This window comes from Tachypleus tridentatus, chromosome 8, assembly GCF_004210375.1.
Source record: "Tachypleus tridentatus isolate NWPU-2018 chromosome 8, ASM421037v1, whole genome shotgun sequence".
In the NCBI taxonomy this organism is placed as follows: Eukaryota; Metazoa; Arthropoda; class Merostomata; order Xiphosura; family Limulidae; genus Tachypleus; species Tachypleus tridentatus.
The window spans coordinates 142,839,641-142,862,401 of NC_134832.1; the positions used below are offsets into that span (position 1 = coordinate 142,839,641).

A 22,761-nucleotide genomic window follows, 5' to 3' on the forward strand; every position below is an offset into this window, starting at 1 on the left:
TTCGCTTGAATTACAGCGCAAAATTTGAAATGATACAGAGAGAAAATCCTAAATCAAAATGATTTTACGTCTCTTAAAAATATCTCAAATACCACAATACGAAACTAAAAGAAAACAAAATGCAATTTTTCTGTATTGTTCCAACACTATTATGTGAGAAGTGTGCGTTAGCGAAATAGTAATACTTTAAACATAAGAATAAAAGAATACTTAAGGAAATATTTAAAAGTGGATAACAAGGAACGCAATATTTCTTCACACAAGGCCAGGAGGGTTAAAGCCTTCGAAATGTAAACTGAGTGTCACGGATTCGAATCCCCATCATACCAAACATGCTCGACCTTTCAGCCATGGAGGGCGTTATAATGTTACAATCCATTCCACTATTCGTTGGTAAAAGAGTGGCCCAAGAGTTGGCGGTGGGTGGCGATGACTAGCTGCCTTCCCTTTAATCTTACACTGCTAAATTAAGAACGGCTAGCGCAGATTTCTCTAGTGTAGCTTTGCGAGAAATTAAAAAAAAAATTGATACAAGAGAAAGAGGCTACCTTATGAACTGCTAAATTGATACATAAGTTAAAGAAAAGTTGAAAACTGTCATTAAAGGTGTACCGGACTTTAACACCTCTATGTCTTGAAAGTTAACTGTAATTGAACAGTTTCGTTGATCACGCCTTCTCATTGGAATTTCACAATAGCACACCACCTAATCTGTGTGAGTAAACTTCTCAAAAGACTGTAGATTTGGTAAGGCGACACGCAAGTATCAAAACTAGTTACCTGGCCTTTGTACTAAGATTTCATTCCGATAGTTTTTTCGTTAATTTGACATTTTTATTTTCACCTATTGTGGTTCTTAAACTCGGGTATTGAAACTGTTACATTTTATCACCGGTAAGAATTTGAGCACTCATCCAGGGAACTTAATATCAGTATGGATGGGCTGTATTCTTCATAAGTGTCTGTGACTTACTGGTGATAAATTCCAACAACAAACAGACACCACACAGCCCACTTGTTTTAAAATAAATAATATTTTTAAACTAATTAAATATATACACAAATGCTCCAGGTGGGTTAAGGCGTTCGACTCGTAATCTGAGGGTCGCGGGTTCGCATCCTCGTCGCGCCAAACATGCTCGCCCTTTCAGCCGTGGGAGCGTTATAATATTACGGTCAATCCCACTATTCGTTGGTAAAAGAGTAGCCCAAGAGTTGGTGGTGGGTGGTGTTGACTAGCTGCCTTCCCTCTAGTCTCACACTGCTAAATTAGAGACACAGATAGCCCTCGAGAAGCTTTGCGCGAAATGAAAAACAAAACAAACACAAATGTTTCTTACGTTACTGGTTGTCACAGTTGTATCCAGAACTTTAAATAATTGTCACTTTTTTAAGTTCACACATTCTGGTTCAATTACTTTAGAACACACTATGGCAAGAAAAATTATCATCCTGTACTCTCTCATCACACTGCAATCAATGGATAATTTCACTTTAAAATCACCATAGTTGTAACTTTTTCGTCCAATACCATACACACTAGACCAATTACTTTAGAACGTATTTTAACAAAAATTATTCTTCTACATTCTGTTATTGTAATACAATCTGTCACAAGTTCATCTTAGAAATCGCCACCATAGGCTTATTATGGCTAAATACAGTTATTCAATTTAGATGTATATTTCACTACTTCACTTGAAGTATATTTTGGATTTGGATTTATAAACAGCTAGACAAAGACCAAAACCTTTTCACACACACTACAATATTTTAATGATGCAATAATGTTCAATTTCGAAAAAAAACTTAAGGTTATAATAATATGACAGAGTAATTCACAATAATTGAACTACAGTTCGTATGCTTCGTAAATAAACCTGCAATGAAATTTCCCCTTTTAAATATAACAAGATTTGATTCTCGCATTACGTAACTATCTAAACCATGACTCTTGTACTAAATTTAAATGGAAACACTCGTATATATCTAACACTTAGAAAGAGATGGACCTTCACAAATTCAAATCTAGTGGTTACATATAACCATGAATGATAACCTGAGTGAATTTATTTTATTGTTAAGCACAAAGATAGACAATGGGATATTTGTAGTGTGTCTACCAAGTACAAAAACCTGTTTTTCGGCAATTTAAACCATCAGACTTGGAACAGAGATACTGGAATGCAACTTGAATCAAAGTAGAGAGATTTTGGTGTTTACTACACTTTAGCATGGTTCTTGAGACCAGCTGGAATATGATAAACGTAATTGTACTAACTGGGCCACTATATTGGTAAAATGGAAGTGTGATGGTACAAAGGGGATTAAATGTGTCGCACGTAATTTTTTTTTTTCGTGTCACCAAACAGTAGAATTTAGGAAAAAAAAAATTAAAACTATATTATTTACTCAACAGTATATTGTTTATTATTATTATCTACTCATGTAAGATTAATTTTGACATAGGATTGTTGCATGAATACTCTAATTACATCTTACATTTCTTTCTGACTTTTGTTTTACCAAGTGGATGAAGAGTACAAATGTATTTTTAATACATTAAGAAAATGAATAAACTTTACTGTAATTTCAAGAAGAAATATGGAAATACAATATTATACTATTTCACATAAAACAGTGAATTTGAGAGAATGCCATATTGGCAACAGAATATGGTTATTGTCACAAGTCTTCATCCTCCTAGAATAAAAAAAATTGGGTTGAACAGCTGCCATCAGTTCACCCAGAAAATTATTGTTATTTTAAGATTCTTTAGCAACTAATAATTGTAGTTATTGCTGCTAGTTATGCAAAGTTTCTTAGAAAACTAAAATGTTTGTACAAAGATCCGTAAATTGGTTTAGATACTAGTGTGCACAACTTTTGTATTTGTAAGAATTCCTCATATAAATACAAAATCTAGTTGTCTAAATCTGTTCAAAACTATTAACATTATATTTGTAAGGAATTCCCAAGTTTCTGACGTTCATAGCAGAAAAGTGCTTTGATTGTTTCAGTCTGAAATCACATGCAAAATTTCTAGTCATTAAATTGAAAATATTTTGTACTCTTTAACAAAGTGACAGTAGTTATTTGTCAATTTAACCCTTAAAAAACAGACGCTAACAAACGCTAACTCAAAAAAATTAGTTATTTTATTTTTGAGGTTTGGCTAGCTGATAACAATTTTATAGTTGATTGAAAAACATAAAAGTCAGAATCTCTCAGAGTATGAAAATCAGTATCAACTTGTTTTTTAGACTTCTAACAGCATTCTAGTAATGAAAAAACAAGTCAATTTATAAGGTGTTTTGACAAGAACAACCCTGAAGATTACAGTGGCTAAAAATTTATATTTTCAAATTAACTATCCAATTTGAAAGTTCTTAATTTTTAATAAACAGTTATCGTGTTTTACGCCTTGTAAGACACTTTTTTTTTAAATCCCCTGAAAATCTGCACGTCTTCAAGGACAAAAGTGATGGGTTAAGGCAAGAGGTTAGCTTAGGGTGTACTCAAAACGGCCTCACATACAGATTGTAATCTCATTACTTATCAATAACAAGTATTGTCAATAGCATAAAACATTTAACTAATATGTCAAGATTCTGTGAAGAATATGATGTGTTTGACTGTATTTACTCACTAGGTTGAAAATAAAATCAAGGTGTTGGTTACCAAGTCAAAATATATTGTTCTCAGTATTGTCTTTCCAAAATACTAATGTCTGTCTTCCATGATGTAGCACCTTACAAGGCCTAAAATATGGTATGTTTTTAAATGCAAATTGTGTTATTATATGAAGTGAGAAAAACCCTACACACATATCACACATATTCTTCTGGATTTGATACGTAACACATGATTCATCAACTACTTTGCACAGAAAGTCTACATTGATAAACATTCAAGGACGTTTGAATACATTTATGTCTGCCCCAACTTTGGTTTGCTAAAACATTACTTCTGATTTCATATTATCAAGAGATTGTCTAGAGTGAAAGTAAAATGCATTATTTGTATGCAGAACTCTTACTGTTTGTAAGTCCATCAGGTCTAATACTAGCTACATTTTTCAAAGTTCCTTTAAAACAGTTTTAGTAATAAACATATCCTAAAAAAAGATTTTAAGGAACTGGAAAACAAATTCATAAATAGTTTGTTTTGATCTTTTCCTTCATTCTATTCTTAAAAAACCAAACATGCTTTGATCTGAACAGGTGTTGGTTTTTCATTTTGTTAAATATTAACAATATTTTCTAAAAACTGTTCACTGATTATTATTTTTTAAGTATAAAACTCTCACCATGTTCTAGATAATTAACATCTTATATGTGCAGTTTAGGTTCAAAATCACCTCATCAGACGTTTGAGAAACTGACTAGATGTTATACACTTTCCAATTGAAATGTGTAAAAACTTTACTGAATACAATATTATCATAATTGTGCCACTTCTCTTATGATCATATACAGTTGTAAAAACACTGGTTTGATACGAAACGTACATTTAACGCCACTTATGAAAATAAAAAAAAATTACAAGCCTAATAAGTTTTACAGTATTTTGGCAAACTGATACTCTGGATGCCAAAAACCTTAATCAGAACAGTGTTAACATTGAAAATACTTCAGTGTACAGCATTACATTCAAAAGAAGAATTGACAAAAACCTTCCCTAAATGTACAAACACTGTTGTTTTGTACTCCAAGAAAAGTCCAAGCAACATCAAACTAAAGTGTCACTAGCTTTTTCTAAAAGAGATACTACAGAAGATATTTCTTGTTCATCTAGAACTGCACTGACAATTATACGAATGCTTGGTGGAGGGACAAAATATTCTTCAAGGTATCTAGCTACAGTCAAAGCCACACCTTCTTCTTGCATCTGAAACAAGGAAAATCATGTGAACTTTGGTATACAAGCTGAATCATGGAAATAACAATAACATGAGGATATAGTTAGAATCTCATTTTTTTCTATGACTAATACAACAAAAAAACAACTTTAAGATCACAGATATGAACAAATCTTTTTCCCGAAGCTAAAACAGTGGTAAATTTCTATTAATCCAAGTTAAATCATCCAAAGTATAATAACAAGAGTAATGAGTACATTTTCTCTTCAACATGTTTCACAGAAATATTTAATATTTTTGAATATGTGTCAACATTTGAATTAAATGAACACCTCTTTTCATGATCATCGTATTATACTTTATTGTTAAGTAGGCCTTTAAAATATTAATTCTTGAAAAGAAAGATTTTTGTGTTATGAAAAATATTTAAAATAACATATAATACAGGGCACAGTTGTCTTTAAACCCTAAAACTCAAGTGTAGACACTGCATGGCTGGAAAGTATCAGAGCATCTTCAACAATAACTGCTTGTCAACAGCTTCTTTCCATCAACATACTGATTACTTTTAACTATTGTACACAACTAGTCAAAAGAAAAATGACATATTTTGACTAAATAAAATTCCACCAAGTATAATACCTGTATTTATAAAATTTAAAAACACTTAAATTTTTCAATATAGCTGACACCTACATTTCCCGCATACATTTGGAAATGCAAATCCCAGTCACAGTGAAAAAGTTAAATATCTGGGTGTCTTTTAAAACCATCACATGTGACTTAAAATAAAATAAAAATAAATAAATGCCTACATAATCTACAATCTGCTCCAGGAGGTGTTGTGCCTCTGCTTGATCTGTGATTGTTGTCAATCTTAAATGTTTTATTGGAGACACTTCATCACCACAGACCACTATTTTGGTTAACCTGAAACAAATAACAACAGGAACATTATTTTTGATTTACAAGCTTTATTAAGTTTGAATAAATTCTTAAAAACATAAATTTGACTGAATAAAAACCAGTAAAAAAAATATTACACTGAACTTCACATAATTCTTGAACTTTGTTTTTCAGAATCTTTTCGTAAGAAAGTTTCTTGGGAGGTTCTTATAAAATCTCCTTTCCTGAACTGTTGAGATTTCAGAAAGTACTAAACTTATTCAGAATGACCAAATTACTTTATATCTTTGTTAGACTCACAAATACTTTACATGTTTCTTGAATCTTTAAAGAATTTGTTAATCTTTCGTCATAGGTATATAGGTGTTATTACTACATTTATATAGATACATCTAACAGACTTTGTAAGTAGTCTATAACTATGTACATACTGTAACACATTGAATATGAATACCTTTGGAGTTCTTTGTGAGCAAATCTTGCATTCTTCTGTAGTTTTTCTATTAATTCTGTACAAACAATATAGTAATCATAATAATTATGCACAATAAAACCAAATTTTCACTAAGCAAAACATTTTCAATAGCAATTGCTCTTCAAGAATTAAGTCATTATGTAATCAATAAAATTTGAAAAGATTTTCCATTAATGTACGAAACAAAATTTATTAAAAGGATATATAATACTGGAGATAAAAGTATCATATCAACTTAGACATGCAGTTCTACATGTAAAGTTAGTATACAAGTGTAACAAAAATAGTCCTTTTACAACAAATTACTTTGTAACATGTGGCACCAAACAAGATAAAAGGGAACATATACTTCACAAGTAATACAACACTGGCATTTTTATGATTGATTACGAACAGAAGTTTAAAAGTCAATAAAATACCACAATTTGGTTTCATTACAATGAGCTTATATTAACTGATAAAATTAACCAAGCAAAAAATAACACACCTAGTTTTGACTTGAATATACCCACATCACAACATCCATGACAGAGTAGTAAAATTAAACAATGAAACAATAACACACCTTGCTTTGAATTTAGTGCACGGTCTATTAGAAAGTAGTACAATTAAACAAAGAAGCAATAACATATCTGGTTTTGGCTTCATTACACCTACATCACACCACCTATAACACAGCAGTACAATTACACAAGGAAACAATAACATCTGGTTTTGGCTTCATTACACCTACATCACACCACCTATAACACAGCAGTACAATTACACAAGGAAACAATAACACACCTGGTTTTGACTTCATTACACCTATATCACACCACCTATAACACAGTAGTACAATTACACAAGGAAACAATAACACATCTGGTTTTGGCTTCATTACACCTACATCACACCACCTATAACACAGCAGTACAATTACAAAAGGAAACAATAACACATCTGGTTTTGGCTTCATTACACCTACATCACACCACCTATAACACAGCAGTACAATTACACAAGGAAACAATAACACATCTGGTTTTGACTTCATTACACCTATATCACACCACCTATAACACAGTAGTACAATTACACAAGGAAACAATAACACATCTGGTTTGGCTTCATTACACCTACATCACACCACCTATAACACAGCAGTACAATTACAAAGGAAACAATAACACATCTGGTTTTGGCTTCATTACACCTACATCACACCACCTATAACACAGCAGTACAATTACACAAGGAAACAATAACACATCTGGTTTGGCTTCATTACACCTACATCACACCACCTATAACACAGCAGTACAATTACACAAGGAAACAATAACACATCTGGTTTTGGCTTCATTACACATACATCACACCACCTATAACACAGCAGTACAATTACACAAGGAAACAATAACACACCTGGTTTTGGCTTCATTACACCTACATCACACCACCTATAACACAGCAGTACAATTACACAAGGAAACAATAACACACCTGGTTTTGGCTTCATTACACCTACATCACACCACCTATAACACAGCAGTACAATTACACAAGGAAACAATAACACATCTGGTTTTGGCTTCATTACACCTACATCACACCACCTATAACACAGCAGTACAATTACACAAGGAAACAAAACACATCTGGTTTGGCTTCATTACACCTACATCACACCACCTATAACACAGCAGTACAATTACACAAGGAAACAATAACACACCTGGTTTTGGCTTCATTACACCTACATCACACCACCTATAACACAGCAGTACAATTACACAAGGGAAACAATAACACACCTGGTTTTGGCTTCATTACACCTACATCACACCACCTATAACACAGCAGTACAATTACACAAGGAAACAATAACACATCTGGTTTTGTCTTCATTACACCTACATCACACCACCTATAACACAGCAGTACAATTACACAAGGAAACAAAACACATCTGGTTTTGGCTTCATTACACCTACATCACACCACCTATAACACAGCAGTACAATTACACAAGGAAACAATAACACACCTGGTTTTGGCTTCATTACACCTACATCACACCACCTATAACACAGCAGTACAATTACACAGGAAACAATAACACACCTGGTTTTGGCTTCATTACACCTACATCACACCACCTATAACACAGCAGTACAATTACACAAGGAAACAATAACACACCTGGTTTTGGCTTCATTACACCTACATCACACCACCTATAACACAGCAGTACAATTACACAAGGAAACAATAACACACCTGGTTTTGGCTTCATTACACCTACATCACACCACCTATAACACAGCAGTACAATTACACAAGGAAACAAAACACATCTGGTTTTGGCTTCATTACACCTACATCACACCACCTATAACACAGCAGTACAATTACACAAGGAAACAATAACACATCTGGTTTTGGCTTCATTACACCTACATCACACCACCTATAACACAGCAGTACAATTACACAAGGAAACAATAACACATCTGGTTTTGGCTTCATTACACCTACATCACACCACCTATAACACAGCAGTACAATTACACAAGGAAACAATAACACACCTGGTTTTGGCTTCATACACCTACATCACACCACCTATAACACAGCAGTACAATTACACAAGGAAACAATAACACACCTGGTTTTGGCTTCATTACACCTACATCACACCACCTATAACACAGCAGTACAATTACACAAGGAAACAATAACACACCTGGTTTTGACTTGAGGATATCCACAGCAACACTAGCTACAATTGACTGAAGGGGTGGCAGAGAAGCTGAGAAACAGTACCCCAGTCCAGACAGTCTCTGTAAATTTTTAAGTTTTAAAAAATCACATGAAGTCCCATATTCATGATACTTAAGAAAATTATGAATTTCTTTATCACATAGGGATCATCTTAAGTATACATTCAAAAATTCAAATTAACCTGGTTTCAAAAGTACATAGAAATGATTATGAAAATAATAACTAATAATTTTTTTTTTCTGTAACTCAAGATTAATATTAAACAAAAGGCTATAAACAGTGACAAAGTTTCACAAAAATTTGTACAAAATTAAATCAAAGCATTTGAATATAGTAACATTTAACTGTCTGATTTTATTTAAATATAAATATAGAATCTTCAAACTAATGTTGTTTCTATATCACAAGGCATTTATGTTAGCACACATGGACTTCAAATAAAACTTGTTTATATTATACAGAATGTATGCTAACCCCGTGCATAAGGTTCCGATAATTTTTACCAATGTGATAAGACAAACTATAGACAATATAACTCTGAATCATACCACACGTATATTTACAAAATGTTAGAAGCTTTGAGTGAGCATTACAGTTATGTTGTACGTGAAAAGTAATAAAATATTTACAAGTTATAAAGCTTCTAATGAGAGTTCGTGTGAAATCTGATTTTCATTTCTACAACAGAAATACTTTTTTCATCTTACAATTTTCACATTGTTTAGGTTTTAAAACCTTAATGCACACTAAGTTTGATTTGGTAAAACTTTATACCTTCTTTCTTATTGTCTCCAACTGTATCAAAGTCATCAATTTACATGAAATTAAAACTTGGAAGATATAAATTAAAACAAAAAAAGACCTTTTCTTTAACAGAATGACTGCAGACTGTAACAGTCAAATACAAATATTTATCTTAATAATAGCTTCTGCTTCTTATCTTTCTCACATCTGCTTTTTTTTTTACCTTAATTGATTTAGAATGTTATTACACATCAGTACATGAAACAATACACCACAGGGACACAGCTTGCTCTAAGCAAAGAGATCAAGTTATATCCTGCAACCTCACATCATGAGAACTATGAAACCAGGTGATCACAGGGATAGTCTAAATTTAACTTTCCTATTAAAAGTTTCTTATTTAACCAAACAAATTTTTACTTTTTACACTTTTGTTAACCAATGGTAAAAATATATATATAACAATAAGTAAACAGTAAAGACAGAAAATTAGAAATATACCTTTCAATTAATGGCCTTGAGAGTACACTTTCATAAAGCTAGTTTATTCACATTATGATGACTGTTGTTAAAAATGTCAAGCTATATTTACATCATCATTTACTACAGGAATTTGAAGGTGCATTTTCACAAATTATTTACCACTTGGGCAAACTGAAAGACAAAGAAATAAACAAATCTGATTTTCATCCATACAAAAATGCAAACTTACCTGGTGGTCAACAACATAGGAAGAGCCACAGCAGAACCCACCATATGAGCCAATAGCATAATCTAGACAAGCTGAAATCAGGTCTACATCTTCTGTCTATAAAGCATTAAACATTTTAACATATTTATTGTCTCATAATGCAATATTACTGCTTCCTTTCTCATGAGCCTGTGTAATACTGACTTATGGTTAAAGCTTAATAATATTTAATTTTCTACTTAAAATTTAGTCGACTTTAAAAATGTACAGAATGTTTCCAAAGAACACTGTGTATCCAATTTATCATAAATTCTTCAGCGATATTAAAAATCAAGAATATATCTCAGTGATGACGAGAAACCCACTTGTTGAGAAATTTATATGCAAAAGCGGCTCGTTTGGGCTGAGAAAACACTTTACATAGAAGGCGAACAACGTTTTGACCTTCTTGGTCATCGTCAGGTTCACAAATTTTGAACATCGTGAACCTGACGATGACCGACATCGAAACGTTGTTCGCTGAATCTATGTAAAGTGTTTTCTCATTTTGCATATAAAGAATATATCTGTTTGAAGTACTTTTCATCCATCATATCAATTGCCCAAATATTCTAAAATGAAAATAACTATTTTTAGAAAAAGTCTATAGCAAAAAAAAGCGTGAACAACTGGTCACAACACAAAAAAATTACTAGTTTACACAAAATACAATTAAAATTTCAGATACACTTAATTGACCAACATTACATTGCAAATCTTCTTCAAAATAAGGTATAACAGCTGCAGTTTACAGAAGAACATTTTACTCTAAATATGAAGTAAGCCAAATGTTAGTTAACCCTGTTGTAGGTCAAAGTGCAATGTCATGACCTATCAGAAAGTTGGTTGGTTGACTGGTTGGTTGATTTAGTGTTTTACAGCACAAAGCAGCTCAGCTATCTGCACCAAACTTCTGGTAAAAAGGTAAATATAATTTAAATGTAGTAAAATACATAAAAGGAAATGAAGGAAAAACAAAACAGCATTGAAAAACAGAAAAAGCATAAAACCAATGTTGACATCTAGTTTACAATGTTAAGAGAGAAAGCAGAGTAAGAGAAGTTGTAAAGGACTTCCTGTAGCAGAATGGTAATGATCATAACCCACCAGGAAGACTAACAGGTAAGTTCAACAACCACCGTCAGTCACCTGAAGTAGGTCTTTCCAATCCTGGTTCCGGGTTATGTGTCATTATGGCCAGTATCAGAAAGTAAAGTAATAAAAAGTGTTAAAAGACATGCAGCAAAAATGTAATAACAACTCACCAGGACGACTAACGGGTAGTTCAAACAGCAGCGTTAGTCACCTGAAGTTGGCCTTTCTAGTCCTGGTGTCGAGTTATTTAATGTTATGGCCATTTTCCAATTGCAAATTGAAATAGAGAGATTGAGACTATTAAAAGGGGGAACCACAATTAAAAAGGTGTAATGAATAAATATCAAACACTTATATGACATCAAAAAGATTAATGGCCATTAAAAAACTAAAAACGTTATCAAGGTGGACAGTGCCAATGTCACCAATAACACTGTCTAATGTTATGGACAAACCTCGGGACAGAACATGTTGAAAATAGTGTCGTCGTTGAGAGTCGTAACGATGGCAAGAAAGTGAAATGTGGCTTACAGTGATTTGAATGTTACACAAACTATACACTGGTGCAACAATTTCAGATAAAAGAAAACAATGAGTTAAAAAACTGTGACCAATGTGTAGTCTGGTTAGAACAACTTCCTCCTTCCGAACCTTATGTAAGCTAGAGAGCCAAAGTCCAATATAGGGTTTTATTTGGAAAAGCTTGCTGTCGCTTTGCTCACTCCAAGTTGACTGCCAGCTGCCATGGAGCAGAGCCTTGAATAAAGGACCATAGTCCTTGTATGGAATAGGCACAGTGGTGATAGTGCCAAAGCAGATAGATTTAGCTGCAGTGTCTGCAAGCTCGTTCCTGCGGATACCAACATGACCTGGTATCCAGAAAAACTGGATAGAAGTAGATGTTAATGAGAAATGGGCCAGTCGGTTTTGAATATCAGCAAGAACAGGGTGTGAGTCAACGTGAAGTGATTCCAGGGCCAGCAGAGAACTAAGCAAGTCAGTATAAATAGTGCTGTTGGAGTACTACTTAGCTTCAATATGATCCAGGGCAAGAGATATGGCATACAATTCAGCAGTGAACACAGAAGCTGTAGAGGTGATTCTGCATGCAACTACTGAACCACAACAAACCATGGCAGAGCCCACAGAGTTACCTGATTTGGAACCATCCATATAAATTGAAATGGAAAGATTGTTCGAAAGATGTTCAGTAAATAAAAGATGTTACTTCCAATCGAGAGTATCTGCTTTTCTCAGATGACTTAAAGAAACGTTATATTTGGGGGCTGTAATAAGCCATGGGGGGATGGGCTGACCAGTGGATTTTGCAATGTTTTCCAAGGACAGACCCAATTCATCCAATTGCACCTAAATGTGAAGGCCAAAAGGAGAAATGGCAGATCGTCTGTTTTGAAAAAGTATGGCCCACTGAGGAAGGAAAACACATCCCCAGGTGGGATGCTTTGGTAAGGAATGAAGTATTGAATAATATAGTAAAGACAGTTGCAAATGGCAAAGGTGCAGAGAAGGTTCATGAGATTCTACATATAAGCTTTGAACTGGGGAGGTGCGAAAAGCCCCAGTGTAGAGTCAAAATCCTTGATGATGAATGGGGTCCAGCATCTTTAAGGCCGGGGGTCTGGCAGAGCCATAGATCATTGCTCCATAGTCGAGTTTTGATCGAATAAGAGCACGATATATCTTTAACATAGAACATCGATCTGCTCCCCAACTGGTGGTAGAGAGGACACGGAGGATGTTCAGTGCTCTTGTACATTTGACCTGTAGCTGCTTTAAGTGTGGTATGAAGGTCAGCTTACAGTCAAATATAAGCCCCAAGAGCTTGGTCTCAGGGCTCACTGGCAGCAAAACTTCACCAGTACTGAGTTCAGGATCAGGGTGAATATCCTGTTGGCAGCAAAAGTGCATGCAAATGGTTTTAGGGAGAGAAAAATTAAAGCCATTCGCCATGGTCCACTTCAGTACATAAATGAGGGCATTCTGTAGTTGCCGCTCAACATATCTCATGTTCGACAACTGGCACGAGATGTGAAAGTTGTCGACATAGAGCCCGTTTGCAACAGTGAGAGGGAGTTGTTCAATGATGGCATTAATCTTTATACTGAAAAGTGTGACACTCAAAACACAGCCCTGAGGGACTCCAAGTTCCTGTAGAAAAGAACGGGAAAGTGTCGAACCCACACGAACTTCAAATCTCCTGTCCATTAAAATTTTTTTTATAAACATGGGTAAATGACCATGTAACCCACATATATGGAGGTCTCACAAAATGCCATACCTCCACGTTGTGTCATAAGCCTTCTCAATGTCAAAGAATATTGAAACAAGATGATGGAATTTGAGAAAGGCTTCTCTGATTAATGTTTCAAGTCGAATTAGATGGTCAGTGGTGGAGTGCTGTTGTCGGAACCCACACTGGGTGGGTGAGAGGAGGTTGTTTGATTCGAGAAACCAAACAAGACGAGCATTAACAATCCTCTCTAAGGTCTTACAGAGACAGCTCGTCAAAGCAATTGGACAGTAGTTTGAAGGAATCTTGGGATCTTTCCCAGGTTTAGAGAAGGGTAAGATAATAGCCTGGCACCAGGCATCAGGAAAAACATTCTCCTGCCAGATCCGGTTAAAAACAAGTAGAAGAATATCAAGAGAAGCAGGAGAGATAGTGCAGCATGTCATAATGTACATCATCAGGTCCAACAGATGTACTGCCAGACCGATGAAGGGCCATTTTCAGTTCAACCAGTGTAAAGGGACAATTACAGTCAAAAAGACAGTCAGTTTGAAAGGAAAGAGGTGAACACTCTGCCTGAGTCTTGATGACCAAGAAGGTGGAGGAACAAGCAGAAGTGCTAGATACCCGGCAAATTATTATTCTGTGTTTTTATGTGCATTATGTAAGTAAATAAAAAAATATTTTGTGTACCAGTAGCATTAGTATATAAATGTAGTCTTAAAGTTAATTGGTAAATGACAGAAAACAAAACAAACAAACAAACAAAAGTCACAATTAAATAATAATCAGTGATGTCGAGAAACCCATCACTGAAACAATATAGCTGAGAAATTTATATGCAAAAACGACTCGTTTGGGTTGAGAAAATATTTTACGTAGAAGAGCGAACAACGTTTCGACCTTCTCCGGTCATCGTCAGGTTCACAAATTGTCAACCCAAACGAGCCATTTTTGCATATAAACAATTAAATAATGTTTTTCTTGTTTTCATGTATCTTCCTTATGTATTATAATAAAAGTAACTAAAATGTAAAAATTAGAGAATTATTAGGTTAGATTAGATCAGATATGAATAATAACAATAGTCTTCATAAGATGTGCTCACAAGCAGCTCATGCATCATTCAATACAGTTATACAAGATGTACATTTGTGAAATAGTTAACAACTTGTGTGACAGGATTATCAGTTAATCATGAGACAAAGGTCAATGAAACAATAAATTTAATCAAATGTATTTCACTTTCACATGAAATAAACAAAAGATGCAATTTCCATAATATTTGTCTAAAAACTATTTTCTCCCACCATTTCCATCATTATTTCCAAAACAATGAATGCATGTTTATTACACATATACTTCCAAAATTGCATATACATATAAGCACATACAACTAGTTATGAAATATAACCTTATGAATAAATTATACAGAAGTTAAAATTCAACTTACAGGTATATTAAAATGTTGTGTCACTCCTCTACCATTTCTTCCAAGAACACCAAAAGAACAACTTTCATCGATAAATAATCGCACTTTGAATCTCTTCTTTAACTCAAGCTACAAATAAACCAATACATTGCACTGGAGAAAGAATACCTACAGGTGTCTAACAAACGAAATCGTGTATATCCATTAGGTTATTCTAAAATATTTACAATTTCTTCTGAATAAAATAATCAACTTTTAGTGTGCTATAATCATAACTGTGTTAACAAATATCTGTACTTAACAAACTTATTTTAAACTACTAAAGAAACTATGTATTATTCACTTATTTAAATCCAGTGACCACTTTATGTTTGTCTCAATTCAATCACCACAATGTAGAGCAACCATGTACTTATAGGTTTAATAATGTTTTCATTCTTTAAGCACAGCACTCAAAACCTTGCAAATAATGACTGGAAATAACCAGTCAGTTTTTAATATAATTTTATTTTTAATTTTAACTGGAAGGTACTGTCTGTCAGAGTCAAACTCATGACTTGTTAGTAACTTACATATATGTATGATACTTGGGTACAAATATCATATGAATCAAATCTGATACTCACTTCATTAATAGTAACTATTCTTACTCTTCTGGTTGTTTGCAAATGTTTCATGTATAGAATAGCTGTCACAAATGATCAGTCTTTTACAGTTAACAACCATTGCTAAACTGTAATACAGTTTATAATAAAACAAAAGAGCTGAATCTGCTATTTTAGTCAGATCACAAACGAAGGGTAAGATGCTTATAATAAAATTATTTTTTTCCCATACAAAGACATTAGCCATTTTTTCACACGATGAATTTTATTTTAAAATACTGTACATGTTATTCTGTCTGAAAATTGTAAGTGTGATTTAAAACTTAAAATATAATTTTCTCTTAGCCCCATATGGAAGAGAAGGGATGTTTCCTTTTGACATAGGACTTACTATTTAAGTCTCTAGTTTGGCTTCATAAAGTATACACAACTTGATTTAGTATTTTTATTACTTATTAGGTTGTGAACTTTCAAAAACTTTAGGTGAACTACTCTTTGGACAACCAATTTAAAATATAACATTTCATCTTAAAATTTAAATTTTGTTTATAAATAATCAGAAAACCCCTATTTTATACATTAAGTCAGTTTCAACTTGATTGACAAACATTCACATATCTCATTTGAAGCTTTATACTGCTGTTTGTAGTACAACCATGTGAAGGTATAAATTAAGACTTTTTTTTAAAGAATAAGGTCACAATAGGTTGTTGTTTCATGATGTAATGGAAAAAGACTGTAGAGACAGGAAAATGTATGTAAATATGGCACTGTGTTATTCAATAACAAGAGAAAAATGGCCTGATCTGGGAATTGAAGAGACACTAAAGTTTATGGGCTTCAATAATTATCCACAAATTACTTGTAATTATTAGGGTTTGTTCAAAGGCATGAAAGATGTTGGACATCTTTATGTAGTAGCTGTCGTGCTCTGAGAGAGAGAGAGAGAGAGAGAGAAAAAAAAAAAGCTAAAATAAATATAACTCGTTATTTTTGTACAATATTTTATCTCATTTATATATCATATAATGTCAAACTAATATATTTTTACTCATAAGTGTTGTTCTGACCCTCGACAATTAAGTTAAGACATTATATAAGCAATACCTACAACTCTATCATGTAAAAGCTCATGTCAAAAAATAAAAACTATGAAAAGCCCCTTAACTTTGATGAGCACATGTTTACCACATGCTTTTCATTTAATACAGGTTGATAAGTCTACAGACATGAAATGTTTCCACAAAACTGCATTTCCTGGAGAAAGACTAGCAAATCAAATTGAAGACAATAAACATAACTTAGGAAATGTTCCCTTGTCTGTGTTAACTGTGTTAAAGTCATCATATGAAATGTTTGGTTGTATGCTCAATGAATTCATTGAACTTACAAAAACAATTTATTTTAATTTTTTCAGAACTACTTAATGTGATCAGGGATGAATGTGACAGTGACCTTGAATTTGATCTTTATACTAACAAAAATAAGGTGTGGAAAGAATAAGAAGGCTGATCCTATCTTTGAAGATGCAACATACCGGGCCACATTATGTCAGAATATGCAACATCCTGGGCCACATTGTGTCAGAATATGCAACATCCTGGGCCATGGTATATTCAAAGATACAATGTACTGGAACATGTTATGTTCAAATATGTGACATACTGAATCATGTTATGATAGAATATGCAACATATCAAACCACATTACGTTAGAATTTGCAACATACAAGACCACGTTATGAAATTAATGAGGTATTTATAACCACTGTAGATTGAAAGGGTGTTCAAACAGTAAAACATAGATTTCCTTGCCAGTTGTTGAGGTATATCCAATGATTACAAAGTTATAAAAAAAACCCATTGATTCACAATTATATGCAGGTACATACATCTGTTAATACATAAGACATGTTTTATGGATAAAACAATCACTTTAACCTACTCAAAGTTGTATTTACTACATTTTAAAAGACACAGTTGAAAACATACACACACAAAACGTGTCAGAAATATCACTAATGGTTGAATGTATAGGATTTCTTTTTTATTTGACAAAACACCATCATCTTTATGCAGAGATCACACATGTAAATATCTGTTTTTCATTCACCTTAAGGCAGTCTCCAATATACAGTTTTCTTAATGAGATTACTGAAAAATTAGATTCAAAATAGATGAAAACATTTTATGAATAGCACATTATTTCATTTTTATTGCTTTGCTTACACAGTCTGTATCTTACAAACTAATTTAAAGGACCTTGTAATCTTGAAGCTTACCAATTCAGGCAGAGGACAAATATCCCCATAATTTATGTACAGACCTTCAACCACAAGAAATCTTCGTGTCACCTTAGCTTTCTTTGGATTCTGTTGAATAATAAATAAATAAATCATTATTAAATGTACATGAATAAAACTAAAATTACTAATATTTGATGAATATACATGTGAGCACAAAGTTTAACAATGACTTCTATCAACCAAACTCCAGTTCATATATTAAAGATTTATCTAAGTATCAGATTATGTACATAACATCAGCAAAGTTCATTATAAAAGAAATACAAACATAAAACCAGTAAATACTAATATATCACAAACGGCAGTTATGAAATTAGTAAGGATCAATATGCAACTTCCAAAAATCAACAAGGATGAATCCAACTGAACGGACAATGGTGATATGGTCAAAGCTGTCTATTTTAGCATGACACTTGTGTAGAGAGTCTTGGATGCTTAACTCACTCAACAGCTCTGTTCAGTTTTACTAATTATGTGATATCTTTGTACTTGCTTTAAAATATTTGTAGATTTAATACTTTTAACTTTCAATATAGTATATACACCTTCATAAAATTTGGCTGTCTTTCAGTAAACATTGTAAATCTTTCACATACAAAAATAATATTTTTTTAGTGAAGTATTTTTAAAAAAAAAAAATTATGGTTAAGGTTACCACATGTTCAGAAATTCTTGGAGCTGAGCTCCCACAGACCATGAAAGCACACAATAATCATCAATGTCATTGATAGAACCACAGGATATGGACAATCTATTCTAGATATCAGTGTACTGAGAGGCTGATGTTGGGGGTTAGGACCTTCAATTAAGGTTGGAACTATACCCCTTTGTATAAGCCAATAAAAATCGAGACACCAACAATAACAGGGATGAATGTAGAAGATGACAATGGAAAAACTATGCATGCAAACAATGGTTCCAAATCATCATCAATGAAGCTGATGGTGAAGAGAGTCTTTCAACTAAGTTTAGTGCTAGGAAAACAACACTGTGAATGCTAGAGTTGTAAATCCATAGACTTATCCTTTCCCACCAGGAGACATTGATCTATTCAGATTACCTACAAACTCCACTTTATAATCCCTAATTTCAAGGGACAGATATCTTATTTGAGAATTAGAATATGCTTCCACCTGGTGGTGATTGGCTAAATTATGTAGTTCCAAACACCATGGTGGAAAAGGCATAGATATCCTCTCACATAACTGAACAGTAAACCTTCCTGCATGAGCCACAATGCCTGTGAATAAATGGAAAAAATATTTATTCTCTTCCAGACCTTACAATCATCAAGTAAGGTTTAGGCTCAAAAGCAATTGGAGAAGGACCCAAACAACACACCCTTTATGACCAACTGAAGAAAACAAATCAGACAGCTTATCTCAAAGTTGACTCTATTTTTATTTCTTTTAAAGACTGTACTGGTTACCATTGTTTGGATCAACATTCAGTCAGGTAAGTATGTTTTGTTAGAGCAAAGTAATGTTGGACTATCTGCTATGTACACTGTTGGGAATCAAACCTAGATTTATGTGATACAAGTCTGTAAACTCACCACTGTCCCAAAGGGGGACTGATAAGCCAATATAATAAAAGAAGACACAGGAAAAAGCAAATTGAGATTCTCTCCAGAATGCCCAGGATTGTCCTCAACTGCAGCCACAGAGCCCATAGCAAGAACACCACCAAATTAGATGTACGTCTACATCTCAGTATGAATATGATCACTGACAATCACAACCAAAAGTGATTCCAAATTTAAGTAAAATAAATCTTTATTTAACAATCACCATTCAAGGCAAGTTAATAATCAGTCTTGTTAATATAAGCATAATAAATAAATAGCAAAATAGGACAAAGTAGCCCTAATAATCTAACTAGAAAATACACATCTTCAACTAGAACAAAATATTACAAGAGAGAATATTATTATAAGTTACACTTTTTATCAACATTGCTGATTAATGAAAAGTATTCCATGAATAAAGACATCAGCCAAAAGAATAAATAATAACAATAGAAAACAGTAAAACAGTAGCAGTTGCTCTTGAATTAAAAATACAGAACTTCAAGTACAACAAAGTTAAAGGAGAGACAATGCAGCTGTTAAAAACATCCACTGTTTAAAATAACAATTCTTTTACATCTAATACACTAAGTATTCAGTACATTTTATTGAAGTAATGCAGAAATTAAATGTACTACCTTGTGCTTGACAATAATGCTGTTCCAATGTATCACTCGTATGCAAGAGATATTTTTTTTAACAGAATAATTTTTAAGTACAGGGTATTACATGAATAGAAAGAATGCATTTGCCATGCAAATGATATTTAATGTTGATTATAATTTGTACATGTCAAATAGTTTCTGTTAACGAAACAACAACAACAAAAAAGACATTAGTTAAAGGTTTGACAGGCATAATTCAAATGTTAGAATTATCTTTAAATTTCCAAATATAACCCTAAATGTAATACTTATTATACTTGGATAGATATACTTAACATCAGCAAAAATCTACCATAATACTAACAGAATGTAGAGTATCAGAAAAGATACACACTGTTAGTAAGAACTCATACTAACACTATTAACTCCACAAACATTTACCTTCTTGTCCAGATCATTCTGCTCCAAGAGCAAGCGCTCCAGATCCTCCATGTTATTATGTTTAAAGAAAACAATTCGACTTCTTGATGCACTTAGTCCCTTCTGAATGGCAAATGATACTCCCTCATCACTAAAGAAATCAGAAAGTGTCTCAGTTTTCTGCTAAAATTTATAATTCATATAACAATATCAGAGATGTTTTATTCTAAGATAACACTCCCAGTTAGTGATGGATTACTTATATTGAGTTTACTGTTTAACTTTCAAAACATATGATGTAAACCTTGACACAAGGTTCTTTCCACCCACAAAAATCATAACGTATTAATTAGTTTCAATAATTTTGACAGATATAAACAGATTAGGTTTGGTGAATAAGACTCAACTGCTAATGTTTCAAAAGTTAACAAATTATACTTTGTCATGAAACAGTACTATTTTAACTATTAAATTCAAAGTTATATATAATAAAAAATATTATAATTTTCAACTTCTTGTTTTAAGGTGACTTTAATAACCAATTAAATGAAAATACTGCAGACAGATGGCCTTAAGTAACTACACATTTTCGGGAATGTTAATTTTCTAATCTGAAAATATATTTCTGATAGATACTCATCTGTTCACACAGGAAAACTACCTTCTTCATACATCTTCCAGGAGATTTCCATGCCACTAGCCTTGAGGTAACTCTCACCAAACTTTGTTCAAGCTGCAGTACTGCATGATGTTATCTTGTAACAAAAGCCCTCCACCAATAACAGAATAACATAACCCCCACAAACAGTAGCTTCCCTCTAAACGTGCACTTATAATAACATAATTCTCTGACAAGGCAAGACAAAAATGTGTACCAGAAATGGAAATAACAGATGTAAAAGTTTGCAGACATAGGTACTTATCTAAAGTACATTTTTGGATGAAGAAAATGTTAACTTTTAACACATTAATACACCTCCACAGTACACAGGATAGCTAGAATCCAGTGTTAAATGCATGGAGGGACTAATACAAAATGTTATTGAGGTGAGCTATCTTACAAAAGCACCTGAGGAAAACCTCATGGAGTGTGACATCTGAAGGCAGGGGTACCATAGGGGTACATCTGTGGGGAAACTGCATCTCATCTTCACCACAGCATAATGTTTTTTGCCCTGAAAGTAGGGAAAAAGTGGCAACTAAGCCCCATGTGTCAGGGACATGGGTGGAATGAGAACATGACCAACCATGTACTTACACACACACACACACAGAGTTAGACAGCCAAAATGTATAGTTTGGTTGAAGAATGTTTGTGTGCTCACCTCAGCTCTACTGAACACATGCTGACTGAAGGAGGAGGACACAACAAATACATGAAGGATGATCCATACTATACTAATAGTGTAACAACAGCTCCACATTTAAGTGCACTGTGCTGAGCCCAACCACTGAGGATTCTTTCTCTGGTTCACCCCCCCAATTACTCAGTAGTTAGAAAATGGTAAGTTGCAAGGGTCTTCCATGCTGCAATTGAAGATGACAAAGAAAAAAAAGGGGGGTATTTCATCAGGGAGACCCAGAAAAGTATCAAGATGCTTATCAGACACCTGCTTAAAAAATCTTTTGTGGAAAAGAAGGAGCGAGCTATTTGAAGGAATCTTGTGAAATCAAAAAGGGGCTTGAAAAAGAAATTGTATGCACTATTCTCAAAGTTTAAAAAAAAAGGTGAGATCAGTGTCCAGTTGAAAAAGGTATGTTTAACCTTATCTGCTCAGGCATCCTTTACTTCATGCCATGAGGTATTTAGTGATTTACATTCAAAAGTTAAACTCCTTTTAATTATGTTATACCAATTCCTATGGCATGAATGGAGAATTTATAATCCATATTTCATAGTATATATGTTTCAAATTCTTAATTTTATGAGATAATATTGAAAACAAAATTTCTGAATTTCTCCTTGTAAGAAATCTTTTCTCTGGGCATTACCTACCTC

General features: G+C 33.3%; 1 protein-coding gene across 10 annotated transcripts in view; it reads right to left on the reverse strand.

The window, feature by feature from the left end:
* Positions 1–3,136: 3,136 nt before the first annotated feature.
* Positions 3,137–22,761, reverse strand: part of Spt-I (serine palmitoyltransferase subunit I) — a 39,085-nt gene continuing 19,460 nt past the window's right edge. For all 10 annotated transcript variants that reach the window (XM_076451861.1, XM_076451864.1, XM_076451862.1 and 7 more), the window contains 8 exons: positions 20,784–20,913; positions 18,147–18,236; positions 15,282–15,389; positions 10,465–10,560; positions 8,971–9,067; positions 6,222–6,276; positions 5,677–5,791; positions 3,137–4,890 (listed from right to left, as the gene is read on the reverse strand). In XM_076451861.1, coding sequence (XP_076307976.1) covers positions 4,732–4,890; positions 5,677–5,791; positions 6,222–6,276; positions 8,971–9,067; positions 10,465–10,560; positions 15,282–15,389; positions 18,147–18,236; positions 20,784–20,913 — 850 coding nt within the window. In that variant the 3' untranslated portion in view covers positions 3,137–4,731. The remainder of the gene's footprint in view (positions 4,891–5,676; positions 5,792–6,221; positions 6,277–8,970; positions 9,068–10,464; positions 10,561–15,281; positions 15,390–18,146; positions 18,237–20,783; positions 20,914–22,761) is intronic.